This window comes from Scyliorhinus torazame, chromosome 30, assembly GCF_047496885.1.
Source record: "Scyliorhinus torazame isolate Kashiwa2021f chromosome 30, sScyTor2.1, whole genome shotgun sequence".
In the NCBI taxonomy this organism is placed as follows: Eukaryota; Metazoa; Chordata; class Chondrichthyes; order Carcharhiniformes; family Scyliorhinidae; genus Scyliorhinus; species Scyliorhinus torazame.
In genome coordinates, this window is record NC_092736.1 from 1,620,833 (window position 1) to 1,637,838 (window position 17,006).

General features: G+C 50.0%; 1 protein-coding gene across 10 annotated transcripts in view; it reads left to right on the forward strand.

The window, feature by feature from the left end:
* LOC140404308 (neogenin-like) overlaps positions 1-17,006 on the forward strand; it is a 223,681-nt gene that overhangs the window by 35,823 nt on the left and 170,852 nt on the right. Inside the window, exon 1 of one of the 10 annotated variants that reach the window (XM_072492649.1) lies at positions 11,717-11,765. The exons of the other annotated variants lie outside the window; for them this stretch is intronic. Within the exon in view, the coding sequence (XP_072348750.1) occupies positions 11,732-11,765 (34 nt within the window). The 5' untranslated portion in view covers positions 11,717-11,731. Of the gene's footprint in view, positions 1-11,716; positions 11,766-17,006 lie in introns of those variants that run through there. 10 annotated transcript variants of the gene reach the window in all.

The window sequence follows — 17,006 nt, forward strand, 5'->3', positions numbered from 1 at the left end:
ATTCCATAGTTCATGGAAAAGTTTTATCTTTTCCCGGCCGTTGTTTTGCATTTCTACAACGTTTTTGTTTAAAAACTGGGCATGTGATTGGGTTATGTAGCCAGGGAAGGGATGATATGATTGGGGAAAAGGTTACACAGCTGGGGAGAGGGTTACGCAGCTGGGGAGAGGGTTACACAGCTGGGGAGAGGGTTACACAGCTGGCGAGAGGTTACACAGCTGGGGAGAGGTTACACAGCTGGGGAGAGGTTACACAGCTGGGGAGAGGGTTACGCAGCTGGGGAGAGGGTTACACAGCTGGAGCAGAGGTTACGCAGCTGGGGAGAGGGTTACACAGCTGGGGAAGAGATTACACAGCTGGGGAGAGGGTTATGCAGCTGGGGAGAGGGTTATATGATTGGGGAAGGGGTTACACAGCTGGGGAGGGAGTTACACAGCCGGGGAGGGAGTTACGGAGCCGGGGAGAGGGCTACACAACTGGCGAGGGGGTTACGCAGCCAGAGAGGGGGTTACGCAGCTGGGGAGAGGGTTACGCAGCCGGGGAGGGAGTTACGCAGCCGGGGAGGAGGTTACACAGCCGGGGAGGGAGTTACGCAGCCGGGGAGGGGGTTACGCAGCTGGGGAGGAGGTTACACAGCTGGGGAGGGAGTTACCAGCTGGGGAGGAGGTTACACAGCTGGGGAGGGGGTTACGCAGCTGGGGAGGAGGTTACGCAGCTGGGGAGGAGGTTACGCAGCTGGGGAGGAGGTTACACAGATGGAGAGGAGGTTACCAGCTGGGGAGGGAGTTACGCAGCTGGGGAGGGAGTTACGCAGCTGGGGAGGGAGTTACGCAGCTGGGGAGGGGGTTACGCAGCTGGGGAGGGGGTTACGCAGCTGGGGAGGGAGTTACGCAGCTGGGGAGGAGGTTACGCAGCTGGGAAGGAGGTTACGCAGCTGGGGAGGGGGTTATGCAGCTGGGGAGGAGGTTACGCAGCTGGGGAGGGAGTTATTCAGCTGGGGAGGAGGTTACGCAGCTGGGGAGGGAGTTACGCAGCTGGGGAGGGGGTTACGAGCTGGGGAGGGGGTTACGCAGCTGGGGAGGGGGTTACGCAGCTGGGGAGGGAGATACGCAGTTGGGGAGGGAGTTACGCAGCTGGGGGGGAGCTACGCAGCTGGGGAGGGAGTTACACAGCTGGCGAGGAGGTTACGCAGCTGGGGAGGAAGTTACGCAGCTGGGGAGCGAGTTACACAGCTGGGGAGGGAGTTACGTAGCTGGGGAGGAGGTTACACAGCTGGGGAGGGAGTTACGCAGCTGGGGAGGAGGTTACGCAGCTGGGGAGGAGGTTACGCAGCTGGGGAGGGAGTTACGCAGCTGGGGAGGGAGATACGCAGTTGGGGAGGGAGGGGTTTTCTGATTGTGGGAAGGAGGTTACACACCATGGGCAAGGGCTATATGATTGGGTAGGACATTACACAGCTGGGTGAAAGCTACTCAGCCGGGAAGGGGGTTGTATGATTGGGGAAACGCTTACTTGTTTGGGAAGAGGTTACATGATTGCCGGAGGGGGGGTTACATGATTGAATAGGGTTTATGTGAGAGTGGGAGAAGCTAACTGTAGTCCACAGAGTATGACGGTAATCCACTGCGGAATTACACACACACAGGAACATATGAATTAGGAACAGGTGTAGCCCGCGAGAGCCTGCTTGGCTCAATTTCAGGTCAATTTCAGCTCACTCCGTTGTTCCCCGAATGACATTATAGGGGCGCAGGAAGAGGCCATCTAGCCTGCTCTGCCATCCAGTTAGATCAAGCATGACCGACCTTCAACCCCATTTACCCACCGTATCTTGTATTCCTTGTGATACTTTTACCCGAGAAAAGTCCTACTTGTTTCAGTCTTCCCAAACTCCAATTGACCAACAGCACCCACAGCCTTTTGGGGAATAGAATTCCAGCTTTATCCCAAACGCAGTTCCTGATTTCACTACCAATTGGCCTAGACGTGCTGTTACGTAATTAGGACATTCTGAATTCTCCCACTGTGTACCCGAACAGGCGACTAGGGGCTTTTCACAGTAACTTCATTGCAGTGTTAATGTAAGCCTACTTGTGACAATAGAGATTATTCTTATTATTTAATTTCTTCTAAAGATGTGGATTCTGCTCACTCCCAATGGATTTCTCACCCTTTGCTTTGTAGTTTGCACGATGGGGTATTTATCCATGGGTGACAGCCCCTCACAGTATCTCACCCAAAGCATCATTGCTCAAGTGTAAGCTTAGTCAATGACTGTTGACAAACTATTCACCCACAGGGCACATCAAAGCGATTCGATCCTCTCTCCTCAATGACTTCCACTGAAGTGGGGTTTTTTGGCAGAGTTTTTTGTCCTTTCCTCAGCCCGGGATTCCTGAAGTACTTCCTAATATCAGTCGAAATTTGCCATTCCGCAGTTGGACTCATTTCTCTGTTCAATCTTTGCAGTTCCAGTTTATCTTCCCTGACCTGCGTCTCTCTGTCGAAGCCCGGGTTTCTGGCGTTGTGTGTACTCTGGATCCTCTGCTGTTGGGCAACCATCCATGGGCTTATTCTTACCCCACTCTCTGGCCTGAAACCTTTTCCACCTGTTTGAGGGAGAGGTTGTAGTACGTGACCCTAAGATTGGATCTTGACAGCTCATTTCTGCGCCCCTGACCTTTTTAAAAATAATTTTAGAGTACCCAATCCACCTAACCTGCACACCTTTGGGTTGTGGGGCTGAGACCCACACAGACACGGGGAGAATGTGCAAACTCCACACGGACAGTGACCTGGGGCCGGGATCGAACCTGGGACCTCGGCGCCATGAGGCAGCAGGGCTAACCACCCGTACTACCCCTCTGCACCCCTGACCTAGTGAGAGGAAAAAAACCTTTTGCCTGAGTCTATTGGAAAGTCTGAGTGTTGGGTGAGGTTAGGGTGAGACTTGGCTATGATGCTACATCCCCTCCCCTTCAATATTCATTTTGTCGACTCAAACAAAGTGTGAAGATGTGGGTGAGGCTCGCCTGGGGAACAAATTAACAGCAGCATGTGAAACCTTGAAAGCTTGTTTTTCTTTTTCTCTCTCGTTCTTTTATTTCCCGCTGTCCCACTATCATAGAATCGAATGTTTCCTAGTATGACTATGTATGTTAAGGCTGTGAGCACAGTGGTTGAGGTTTCAGGCTAGTGTGTTTGGGGGGGGGGAGCTGTGCCAGTTGATCCCCATTTCTGGAGATGGATATGGGAAGGGAAGAAATTAATAATGTTGCCCCTGTTTCATTGATAGGACTGCAGAGCCACTGGTATGTGCAGATAACCAGGAATTGTTGCCCGGGGTGGGAGGGGGGGGGCGAAGCTTTGGTTAATTTAACTTTCTTTTAGAGCTACGCAGAGCTACATGAATTATTAATGATTGTGAGACTGCCCGTGGATCCTGCTGGTCTCTGGAGCTGTTTAGCTTCCAGCAAGTAGGTTGTGGATATTTGAAAAGTGAAAGGCTTGTTGTGATTTAACTTGCAGAACTGGCACTCTGAACATTGCTCGTTAGGTGCCTCTGTAAAGCAAGGCAGCTTGCTTTGATACATTCAGTTCTTTACCCCCCCCCTTAGAGAATAAAAGATTAAGGGATAAATATGGTGTTTAAAATCATAGAATCAGAGAAGGATGATTGCAGGGATTAATCGGGTAAATGAGAGAAATTATTTCTTCTGTTGCGAGAGTCCTGAAAAAGGGGGAATAAACATTGAACATAGAGCTAGACCTTTCGGGAAGCACTTCGTCACTCAAAGGGTAGCAACATTCAGGTACTTTCTCCCCAAAGAACCGATTGAAGGTCCCGGCGCTGTGATTGATAGATTTCTTTTCCTCGGCAAGGGTATTAAAGGTTACGGAACCAAGGTTGGTAGATGAAGTTATAGATCAGCCACAATCTAATTAAGTGGTGGGAACAGGGGCTGAGGGCCCCCCTCCTGTTCCTGTGATATATTGGGACAGGGGCGGAGGTTTCATCCTGCGATTTCAGTAAAATTTGAATGTTGTTTGGAATAGGAACGGGAGATCAGTCGGCCATTTGAATCCACTCAATTAGATCGTGGTTGATGGATACCGTCACCCCATTTACCTGCCTTTGCCTAATACCCTCTCATACCCTGAGCTAACAAAGATGAATCTATCCTAGTTGGAGAGCTCCAATTGTCGTAGCAATCACAATCTTTTGGAGCAAATGTTTCAGGTTCCTACCATCTTTGTGGAAAAGTCTTTCCTAATTTGATGCCTAAATGACCGGACATGGATTTAAAAATTGTCTCCTTATTCTGGATTCCTCCACAAATGGAAGTAATTTCTCCACCAAGTAAAGACCCACAATTTGCGTTCCTACGAAACCTCCCAAACGGTGATTTGCGAATGACAAACGTTCTTTATAATGGGAGTCAATTAGATAGGTTCCAGCAGCCTAAAATTTGAAGTACGTAAAAAAAAATCAAAGGCAATAAAAACGATGCCGTCCAAATAATGTCCGGCGACGTCCACGCAGTCTGCACTGCACTGTCGTGGCGATCTTTTTTTAAACTTCATTTAGGCCGTTTGTCTTTGGCATTATCTAAAGTTGGATTCTGTTTTGTTAATTTTTTAAACGTTGGTAAGTAAACATTTAGGCCCATCATCGTCTAAACGTAAGGGCCAGACCGTTCAGGAGAGATGTCAGGAAGCACTTCTTCACTCAAAGGGTGGTAGAGGTTTGGCGCTCTCTTCCACGAACGGCAGCTGAAGCTACAACAGTTGTTAATTTCAAATCCGATAGATTTTTGTTAAGCAAAGATATTAAGGGATATGGGCCAAAGGCAGGTCTGTAGAGTTAGGCCACACACCAGCCACGATCTCCTTAAATGGCGGGTCAGGCTCGAGGGGCTGAATGGCCTACTCCTGTTCCGATATTCTTATGCCTGCAATGGGTGATCTTGTGGACAGAGTTTTGCACGTGTGAGCAAAACATGAAATAGGAAGTTGCAAATTGGCGACTTTAAAATGTTTGAAGGATTTGATGAGATAGTTACAATAAACACCTCAATCAAATCAGCCTCCGTTTCCTATACCAAAGAGAATACAAGCCTACTTTATGCAACCTGTCCTCATAATTTAATCCATTAACCCTTGTTGTCATTCTGAAGTATCTGCATTGCACCCCCCCCAAAGAAAATGGGGGCGATTCTCTGATATGGAGGCCAAATGTTCGCGCCGTCGTGAACGCCGTTGTGTTTCACGACGGCGCGGCGCGAACAGGGCCCGGGCACAACCTATTCTGACCCCCACCGGCGCTGGAGTGGTTCACGCCGGTCCAGCGCCCTTACGTGGCGCCAAATGGGCGCCGCGCCAACCCACACATGCGCAGTCGGGCCGCGCCATCCTGCGCATGCGCGGGGAACGTCTTACGCACGCCGGCCCCTCACCAACATGGCCCCGGTGTTCTGGGGCCGCGCGTGGAAGGAGGTAGGCCCGGGGTGGGGGGGGGGGGGAGGCCGGCCTGCCGATCGGTGGGCCCCGATCGCGGGCCAGACCCCATCGGAGGCCACCCCGGTGAAGGAGCCCCCCTCCTGCCCCCACAGGCCCCCCCACCCCCCCCCCCCAGCGTTCCTGCAGAGTTCCCGCCAGCAGCGACCAGGGGTGGACGGCGCCGGCGGGAACCTGTCGTGTCGTAGCGGCCGCTCGGCCCATCCGGGCCGGAGAATCACCGATCGCCGGTTCTCCGAGCTGACCCGGTGCGAATCGCGCGCCGCTGGTTTCCGGGGGGGGTGGGAGAATTGCATGCGGGGGTCGGGGCGGCGTGGCGCGATTCGCGCGGCGCCCCAGCGATTCTCCCACCCGGCGTGGGGGGGGAGAATAGCGCCCAATGTGTGGTTATGGTTATAGTTACTTGGGACTTGACCAGACCTCGGTACAACCCGAACATTCCTTTGTATCCCAATTTCCTTGAGATAAAGATCAACATTCTGTCGACCGTTATTTTTGATTTTATGTTTTTGTTTGTTTAATTACTAGTTTTTAGCAATGCATACACGGATATCTTTGCTCCTCCGTTGTTCCTAGTTTCTCACTTTTGAGAAAGTACTCCAATTTATATTCTCCGAACCTCAGGCCTGCCCAAAGCTCTCTTTGCCGCACAGTTTTACCCGTTTAATCTGTCTGACCAAGTGTGGCAGCTGTGTGCTCCAATTCACGTTACTGCTCGTCCTAATTGTCATCTACAAACTTGGATACTGACTCGCTCGCTACTGCTTCAGTATGAAAGCAAAATACTGTGGACAGGGGCAGCACGGTGGCGCAGTGGGTTAGCACTGCTGCCTCATGGCGTCGAGGTCCCAGGTTTGATCTCGGTCCTGGGTCACTGTCCGTGTGGAGTTTGCACATTCTCCCCGTGTTTGCGTGGGTTTCGCCCCCACAACCCAAAGATGTGCAAGGTAGGTGGATTGGCCACGCTAAATTGCCCCTTAATTGGAAAAAAATAATTGGGCACTCTTAATTTAAAAAGAAAAAATACTGTGGACATAGAATCATAGAATTTACAGTGCAGAAGGAGGCCATTCGGGCCATCGGGTCTGCACTGGCCCCTGGAATGAGCACCTCACCCAAGCCAACACCTCCACCCTATCCCCGTAACCCAGTAACCCCACCTAACATTTGTTTTGGACACTAAGGGCAATTTATCATGGCCAGTCCACCTAACCTGCACATCTTGGACTGCGGGAGGAAACCGGAGCACCCGGAGGAATCTCACGCGGACACGGGGAGAACGTGCAGACAGGGACCCAAGCCGGGAATCGAACCTGGGACCCTGGAGCTGTGAAGCAACTGTGCTAACCACTGTGCTACCGTGCCACATATGAAATATAAACACAAAGTGCTGGAAATATTCAGCAATTCTGGCAACATCTGTGACGAGAAAGGCAGAATTAATATTTTGGGTTGATGAATGTTCATTAGACAATTTGAGTACTTCCAGCATTTTCTGTATTTATTTCTGTTCCTTCAGCCAGTCAATGATGAAAATCTGAAACCACAGAAGCATAGGGGGTACCATGTCAGGCAAATCAGAATGATTGAACTCTTTAAACTTGTTTACTGACTCCTACTTTCCAGCCAATCATCGACCCAAGTGAAAAGGCTGCTGTGTGTAAATTGGCTACTTTTTGCAGTGATGAGACTGGAAAGTGCCTGGGGTGTTTTGAGGCTGTGAAAGGCGTTATAGAAATGCAGGCTCTCTGTTTTTTTTGCGGTCTGTGTGCAAGAATACAGAGATGAGGCCAACATCTTTGAAGCCACGGGATATTGTCATTGACATCAGTGTGTGCATCAGAAAGTCCAGAAATCTGTTCACCTAAAGATCTGGATCCCAATTATGTTGGAATGTGAGGGAGTTGGAAAAGTACATTCGGCATCCCTACAGCGAGAAGAGGAATCTTCCCGCTGCTCAATCCGTTTGGGACTTTGGTTAAACTGCATCACGGGGTTTGGGGATAGTATTTTGGGGCTCTGTGCCATGTTGAATCTGTACTTAACATAAAATACATATCCTCTCTATCCTGCTGGCACCTTCCCAGCTCTCTTGGTTGACTCTGGAGAACGATTATGAGCTGTATTATAACTCTGGTCTGATAGGAGATCCTCAATATAATTAAATGCTGTTGATTAGCACTTAGCTGGGGCAGACCGTAGTGTCAGCTCCTGTTCACGTTCCCTCCTGTGTGACTGCTGTGCTGGAGGTTTCTGTCACCACAAATCACTTGTGGATTGTCCTCTGATGCTGAAGAGAATAATCAAGGACTTACCTGTTAACCCTTTCAACACTTTTCTACAGGTTCTGGCTGATCCTGGTCCGATGGGCGATACTGTCACGTCTGAGTCAGAGATCCTGTGTTCAGGCTGCCAGTGACGGTGCTGCGCTGGGGAAATGTTAGACTTTTGGGTGAAATGTTAAATCAAGATCTCCTCTGCCCTGTCAGGTCAATGGAAGGGATCCTGGTGCGATGGGAAGAAGAGCAGACGGAGTTCTCCCAGTTTCCTGGCCAATATTTATCCCACAAACACTGGGAGCGATCTACTAGCCTTGTTGCGCCTGACTCAGTCAGGTGGCAAGGCTGTTAAATCTCACGAGAGGCCTGGTCCACGTTTGGAAACAAGTGTTGAACGGCGCCACAACTGGGCGAGATCCAGATTGCGAGACGTCGCATTCTGGATTTCGCCCTGTTGTGGGGCCGTTTAGCATTTGTTTCCACAAATGTGTACCAGGAGTAATGGCACTTGGCGCAGGGGGGGGGGGTCTCGCAGGTGATTGGAGGCCTCCAGGTGGTCGGGCTGTGGGCAGGATGGTACCCTGGCACTCCCAATGCCAGCTTAGCACTGCCAGAGTGCCAGGTTGCTTGTGCCAGGGATCGGGCTTGGGGATGCCCTTATAAGGTGGGGCTTGAGGACCCCTTAATTGATAAATTGGGGCGTTGGCAAGGGGGGGGAGCGAGCGAGTGATTGGGGCACCTTCTATCTCTTCCTGCACTGATGAGCTGAGCTTGTCAGTGCAGGAAATGAAGCTACGTCCGCCGTGATTATTCATTACAACAAAATAATACCACACTCTACCACCAATACATAAAGGTGCAATGCAAAAATAGCACAATCAATACTCAACACTGAACCCAACCCTTCAAACATACAACTAACCCCCCCCAACAGATGACGACTTTGAAAAAGCAAATGAATGACTGCCGGCTCGAGGATAACTTTTCTATCCACGCCCCAATGATTTACCACCTCCAGATAGAAAAACTCCATTAGGCCACCCAACCAGCCGAGGCACTGCCGGAGTTGGAGATCTCCACCCCAGCAGAACTCGCCTCCGGGCTGTCAACGGCGAGGACACCCGTCTGCAGCACCGCCGAGCCCAAAACCCTGAGAATGGCCACCAGCGGACACGGCTCCAGCTCAATATCGAGGATCTCCGACATGTTAAAGAAGGAGACCCAAAAGCTTTCGAGTTTAAGACACGGGGAAAACTTGTTGGTATGATTCGTCTGCCCCCCCCCCCCCCCCCCCCCCCCCCCCCCCCCGAGAACAACGCTCGTACTTATCCTTTAGTCTTTAGATCATTGCTGGTAGCGGGATCTTGCTGTGTGCAAATTTTGTGCCGCGTTTTCCCTAGTGCGACAATGACTGTACTTCAAAAATACTTCATTGGTTGTGAAGCACTTTGGGATATCCCGAGGTTGCGTTATAGAGATGCAAATGTTGGGGAAGTTCAGCTGTGAGCAGCATGAAGCCTGCGTCTTCCTATTCTAATCTCATGTGTCCCTTCTCTCCTTTCAGGTCCCATCTACCTCTCTCCTTCGCTCTTGTCTTCTCTCATTCCCACAGTCCATGTTTAAGCGACACACGTGTGTCCAATCCTCCCTCAGCTGTGCTGTTTCTCAGAGGAGCCGGACAGCGTCAGGGACGCTTGGTTGGCCTAAAGCACCCTTTTATCCTGCAGGCGGCTGAATAGAGATCTTCAGATCACCAGAGACTAACTTTCTTGGTCTGCAGGGCTCGGCATTCCTTCAGCATTATCTTCACCCACTGAGCTAACAGCTAATATTTGTGGGGTCGTGTTTCAGTGCTAACTGAGCACGTGGGTCACCATGGAAACATCTTTGCGAGTCCAAGGGTCCCGTACTGGCTTTGGGACCGCACTGGTTCACAAATCTTAAGAAATCACTTGTGAATCATAAATATCACTTCATCCGGAAGAGCTGCTGACCTCAATAACAAGACTTTGATAAATAATTCACTGACAAACATTTAGGAATCTGGAACTTTTTTTCCTGAGATCCTCTTTTTTTTTACTAACTGTTGTTACTGAAGATCAAATAAACTGATCACGTTTTAGCCAGTCTTTGATGACCGTTTGCACTGCAGCATGGGTGTTCCAAACCTCAGGAACTGCAAAGACATTTATTCCCTTCTGGGTGCATGTCATTAGCTCTGTAGATGGCCACTGGCTTCAGTAATGCGATTACTCATGCCTGGTGAACTGGAAAGGTGGAAGTGTTGAGAGATTGAGAACTGCACTACAGTTTGTTGACGAGGAGAGGAAACCGCTCTTCACAACAGAAGCTGAACCCATTGCTTTTCTGGAGTGTTAAGTGGCGTGTTGGCCTGTTGCTTGGGTACAGCCAATCTGAATATATCAAGAACCCTCGCACACAATCTGTTCGATTCTCGTCAACCTGCTGAATTACAACTGTTGGCCTTTCACCTAGCTTTATTTTATTTATTTTTTTCACGGCGCCGAGGTCCCAGGTTCGATCCGGCCCTGTCCCAGTCACTGTCCGTGTGGAGTTTACACATTCTCCCCGTGTATGCGTGGGTCTCACCCCCACAACCCAAAGATGTGCAGGGTAGGTGGATTGGCCACGCTAAATTGCCCCTTAATTTGAAAGAATGAATTGGGTACTCTAAATTTATAAACAAAAAATGATGATGATTTGTCCATCTGAACTCCTCTATCCAGGGACCACTGTCACAGCATTTTTCTCACACTGAGAGTTGAGCCAACACAGAAGGTCCAGTCTGTAAACGAGCCTGGCTCCCTTATCTAATATGTGGCTATCATTCTCCTGTTGGCACGGCGGAGCTGATTTTAGCAACGTAAGCCCTAGGAATCATCGCCCAAACATCCCATAACCAGACCTACAGGAATTCCTTTTAATGACATCAAGGATCATTATCCTACCCTGGAGTGGGCGGCACAGTAGCACAGTGGTTAGCACTGTTGCTTCACAGCACCAGGATCCCAGGTTCGATTCCCGCATGAATCACTGTCTGTGCGGAGTCTGCACGTTCTCTCCTTGTCTGCATGGGTTTCCTCCGGGTGCTCCGGTTTCCTCCCACAAATCCCTAAAGACGTGTTTGTTAGGTGAATTGGACATTCTGAATTCTCCCTCAGTGTACTCGAACAGGCGTCGGAATGTGGCGATTTGGGGCTTTTCACAGTAACTTCATTACAGTGTTAATGTCAGCCTACTTGTGACACTAATAATGATTGTAGTGTATTTCAAGTGTTAATCATTCTTTGAATTGTGATCAGTTCAATTCTTTTTGATATTCACATTTACGGTGTCGAGTTCAAAGTCCGATATTGTGCTTTTAAAAAACAAAGCTGAACCAAGTGCATTTTAGCCATTGAACTGTTGCACCAAGATCGCGGTTGGTCACGATCGTGCTGTAGTGAACCACAAATAGTTCACATTCTCTGGCAGTCGCAGCAGGCCATGAAGCTTCAAAATGGGGCTTCCCTGGAAACTGAAGGCTGCTGTTTTTTCTCTGTCAAACAACAGAACTCCCATTTCAATGACAAAGAGAAGTCTGATGCTGTCTCTAAGGAACCCGCAGCTCAAACTGGGAGTCTGTAAAAATGACTTCAGTGAGAGGAAATGCTGGCGAGGGTTCCACATTTCATGGTGCATTGTTGAGAGTTGAATTTGACAAAATTTGGATCATCCTCAGAAGAATTCTGCATTTGGGCTGCAACTGAATCAATGAAAAATGATAAATAAACATTTACTTTTAACTTAGAAGAAATGCAAATTCTGGGTATATTTTCCTTTTTGAAATGTTCGATTGTGTGTATCGAGGCTTTGGGAATTTTCGTTCCAGTTGGACTAAGGAAAATCTTCTTGGTATTATGACTCCGCGTGAATGAGTCGAATCTACGCTCCTGTGTGGTTGGGAGGTACAGTGAGTGCATTGTAAATGAAAATGTTAATCGCATCTACTTGTGGCAATGTGAACAATGCTGACATCGGTCGTGGACCAGTTTGAACCTGTTTCTTTTGTCCTAACTTCACATTGTGTATGTGAACTACTGATAAGTCACTTGCTTCCAATCTGCAAAAAGACAACTTTCTCTAATCATTCCTCATACCTTAGGACACCAGCGATAAATCTTGTGACTCTCCCCACGCTCCCTCCCCAGTATTTCTGTGACCAGAACTGGACAGAATACTCAAGGAGTGGTCTAAACAGCGCACATACAGTTTCAACCTCATTCATTTTACTCATTTAAATGTAAGGTGCCTTTGTATTTGCTTTGACTATGCTTCATATGCCTGTACATATCGAGTATTGCCCAGAGATCTTGTTCATCTCTACCCTGCTTGGATTCTGTTCACCTAGTGAGCAGTAGTTAACACGTAACTGTGGAAATTCTTGTGCCCCTTTACTGATGCTGCCTCATCTGGATTCACTATTGTGCTAGTTTAGTATTGCTGATAAACCTAAACAAATTTGCAATCCAAAGGAACAATAACGTGTAATGGGGCTGGTTTAGCACAGGGCTAAATCGCTGGCTTTTAAAGCAGACCAAGGCAGGCCAGCAGCGCGGGTTCAATTCCCGTACCAGCCTGCCCGAACAGGCGCCGGAATGTGGCGACTAGGGGCTTTTCACAGTAACTTAATTTGAAGCCTACTTGTGACAATAAGCAATTTTCATTTATATAGCATCTTTAAGATACTGAAATGTATCACGGGGGTCGCATGTGTGAGCGCGGGAGCTCCAGCTTTGCTCATGGTTTAATCCGTGTTTTCATCCTGTTGCACATTTCGTATTTACCTTTTCTTGGGGTGCATGGCTTGTGCTATGCCCCGAGAATTGTTTGGTTGATGTTCCTGCCAGGAAGAGCTGATAAAATGCTAAAATCCTCGTTTATCCATGGCGGCTGGGGTGGACTGGATGGAGCCCAGCTCTGAGCGGCGCAGTTGCTATTGAGCGGGTCCCGTCTTGGCAGTGCTGTGCGCCTCGAATGACGGCTGCCAATGGAGATGTTGTCCTGGCTGAAAGTCTCGCCTCTGTGGACAGGTCGTCAGTGTTGCGGGGTACTTTTATGGAGGCGCACAAGGAGGTTCTTGTACTTGAGAGAGCACTTCCTCTGGTGGCGGTCTGCCTGTCGACACCCTGCTGCATGGCTTGTTGTCCATCTTGGCGGGTTCGGGAGAGGGGGATTGAGAGGGGCTGGTCCATGAGCCTGGTCCCCAGCAAGAGGTGGTGGAAGAGGTCCTGAGTGAGTTTGATGATTGGCTGTCATGTTTCGGTAATCTGCACTTGGAGTCTGGGCGTTTCAGATTTGATGAAGCATATTGTATCCTGTCTTCGAGACTGGGAGTCGGGTTGGCTGGTCTTGTATTGTCCTGTTCTTGATGCTTATCTATGTTGTGAAGGGTTAGAATCATAGAATTTACAGTGCACAAGGAGGCCATTCGGCCCATCGAGTCGGCACCAGCTCTTGGAAAGAGCACCCTACCCAAGCCCACAACCCAGTAACCCCACCCAACACTAAGGGCAATTTTGGACACTAAGGGCAATTTATCATGGCCAATCCACCTAACCTGCACATCTCTGGACTGTGGGAGGAAACCGGAGCACCCGGAGGAAACCCACGCACACACGGGGAGGATGTGCAGACTCCGCACAGACAGTGACCCGAGCCGGGAATCGAACCTGGGACCCTGGAGCTGTGAAGCAATTGTGCTAACCACTGTGCTACCGTACTGCCCTTGAAGGAGGCCATACCGGCCGAGTCAGAGCCCCCCCCCCCCCCGGGGTGGAGCCTAGGCTGTGGACCGCCTGGGTGTTGGTCAGACAGCTTGGTGGAAGTAACGATGTCTTGTGCTTGAATCGTTGGAATCCTTGGAAAACCTTGGAAAGTGTTTGTTGATCCTGATCCTGTTTTATCCTTGTCTTTTGCTTTCTTGGTGCATCCAGGAAGATGTCTTTATCCTGAGGACTGCCCTCCAATTCAGTTGTTATCCTGGACATTACTCCCTGTTAATTATATTGTTGTTTAATGCTGTCTGTTTTTCTCCAGTGGAGTGTGTAATATGGGTGCGATGGCCGAGTATCGTTGGTTATCCTGATTTAGCAGGTTCATGTTTAGTCGAATAATCCTAAATGTAATCATGCTGTATAGTGGCTGAGGGAGGAGGATATTCTTTGTCATCACCCCGTCTCGTGTAGAGGGACGATGAGGGGGTGCGGGGGCCGGGGCAGAGGTGGAAGGTGGGAGTTGGGTAGGGTTAGTTTGTCCTCGCTGGGATTGAGGATAGCCCCCCTGTTAGAGCTGATCCGTTTCGGGGTTATTTTCCCTTTTCCATTTTGAGTTGAATCTCAGAATTGATGCTTTTCTCCTCATCGGCCCAGACAGACGTTTTTCGTCCTAGGGAGAACTGGGTTCTGTCTGTCTCTTCCTTCGGGTCAAGTTTGTCTTTTCTCCTGACGTGGGTCTCTTTCTTAAGCTGTTTTTGGTACAATTGGAGCTGATGGAATATCTTGTCTGTTATTGAGCAGAATGGAGTGGGTGGCTGTGTTTGAGGGTGGGGGTTGAGGGTGGCCTTGGCTTTTGGCAGCAGTTTCACAAATTGATTTGGGTGTCTCCTCCCTCTGGGTTTCTTATTTCTCCTCCCTTCTGGGTGAGCGTGGTGCTGGTTCTGGTTCTGGTCTGGTGGTGGGGAGGGGACCCTTGGGGTGTGGGGGAGGAGGATCGACCCTCCTTCCCAGGACACCCAATTGATGGTGTCTCGATGGCTCTTCTTTCTCAATGGGGTCCCCTCCTGGCCAGGGCTGGAGTGTTAACCTTTCTCTCCTTGTGGGAGTGGTGCTTGCCCTAGGTGGGATTGGATAGGTGCAGGGTCCGCGGGGTATGGGTTTGGGTTGTGAGAGGTCCTGGGAATATAATTTAACTTTTTTTTAGCGCAGTGCTGGACTAGGCCAGGCTCAGTGCTGCCCTCTGTGATCAAGGTGTCCTCTTCTTGGGGTGCCTTTGGGGGCAGGTGGTGGTTGGTGGGCAGGTGTCGTCCCCCCCCTCCGAGATCCTGCATCCGAGTTTTACTTGGTGCTGCTGGCCCTCTCTTCATTATTCTTTACTGTATGATTAACGTCGATTCTGTCCCTGGCCTGGATGGGGGTTAGATTGCGTTTTGGACGCGCTTGTAACTTTTCACAGTAACTTCATTGCAGTGTTAATGTAAGTCTACTTGTGACAATAATAAAGATTATTATTATTACTTCCCCATAGAGCTGGGGTTCTCGTGGTCTTCTTTTTGTTTCTTGGATGTTCAACTCTGAATCAAATATGGAACGAAGGTTGTGAATCGTCTGATTCATCCTCCAGCAGTTCCAGGGAGAGGGATGGAGTTGGTGGCTCGTGTTCGAGATTTAGGCATGGACCAAAGACAATCGGCTGGATTCTCCGTTACTGAGGCTAAGTACCGGAGCCAACAGAGAATCCCGAGGATGGATCAGGACGGGACAATTGGTGCGAAACCTGCACCGATTCCGCTACCGGTGAGGGGCTAGAACCAGCACCGCATGAAACACCCACGGAACGCACGGAAAACGGTTGGAGAATTGCCGGGTCCGTGCAGGGCTGACAAGCTGCAGCCGGGCGTACATCCGGGGCTGGTTTAGCACACTGGGCTAAATCACTGCCTTTGAAAGCAGACTAAAACAGGCCAGCAGCACGGTTCAATTCCCGTACCAGCCTCCCTGAACAGGCGCCGGAATGTGGCGACTAGGGGCTTTTCACAGTAACTTAATTGAAGCCTACTTGTGACAATAAGTGATTTTCATTTTCACCTACACACACCCCACAGCCCACCTCCTGGCCAACCCCACCACTCCCCCAGCAGTGGCAGAAGCCCCCCCCCCGGTCAGCGGCATGGATCTCGGCCGAGTGTGGCGCCGCTGGACACTGTCGGCACGCCCTCTCTCTCCGCAGCCGCCACACCAGGCTCACGACTGCTGAGACCACATCGGAGATGGAGCATCGTGGATGGGCCCGCTAATGACATTCCAACGGGGTTGCGTCTCTCGATGATGCTGATATGGAGGGGGGCGGAGCACCATGACCCGGCATCAAATCGCCGCCTGCCCCGATTCCGGTCTCGGAAGCCATTCTCCGCCCGATCGCCGTTCCCCATTTCGGCCACTGGCAACAAAGAATCCCGCCCGATGTCTCTGGTCTTCCCAGTGTTTAGTTGGAAGAGATTTACTGGACGTGACACAATCGGTGTGACATATACGACAGAGTGGAGAGGTTGAGGGGATTGGTGATGAGATCGAGGTGAGTGCCACACATGTGGAGCCTTACTTTATGTTTTCAGGTGATGTTGTGGAGGGATGGCGTGTGGTTGAGAAGTAATTTAAGTTATTATCGTAGTTACAACAACAGGGGCCTCATCACCAATCCCTGGGCCAGTGCACTCAGTTTAACTCACCAGCACCTTGTTGGTTGAAGAGGGAGAGGGTGTGGGGGAGGGAGAGGGACTGGAGGTTATTTATTTGTGGGGTAGGGTTGCAATGGAGGCGGTGTTCTCAAACCGTACTGCTTTGCAGCTGTGAAAAGCCAGCCGACACGAACTGGAGCTCTGCTTAAACAAAAGCAGAGCTGTGCCTGCTGCAGGAAGTAGGCAGGCTCCACCCCACCCCCAATTTGAGGTCCCTCACTGACTGAAGGTAACCATGGAAACCTTTGGCATGTGTAGCTTTATTCTCCTCCATTAGCCTGTGGATATGTGCTCCTCTGATTCATGAAACATGCAGTACACTGCACTGCCGTTAGTGAGCAGGGAGAGACACACAGACGTGCACAGAAAGACAGAGTGTGCAGGCAGCCTGGGAGAAGGCAATGCAGAGAGCGAGTGAGGGTTACTTCTCTCTGGAGAAGAGGGCAGCTTGTCGTGAACACCCAGTCAGAGGTGATAGGTACAGAAAAGGAGAGTATCGACACAGAGAGAATGTGGCTGATGTGGGAGATGTCTCTGACGCGGGACCCAGTAATGTGTGATGGTACTCCGTTAAGCATTCCTGCACTGTCCACTTGAAAAACACCCTCACCAAAAACATCTAGATTCACTGTTCCAAACTAGGGGCGGTGCGGGGAGAGTATAATTTGGGTCATTTCACACTGAATCAAATGCT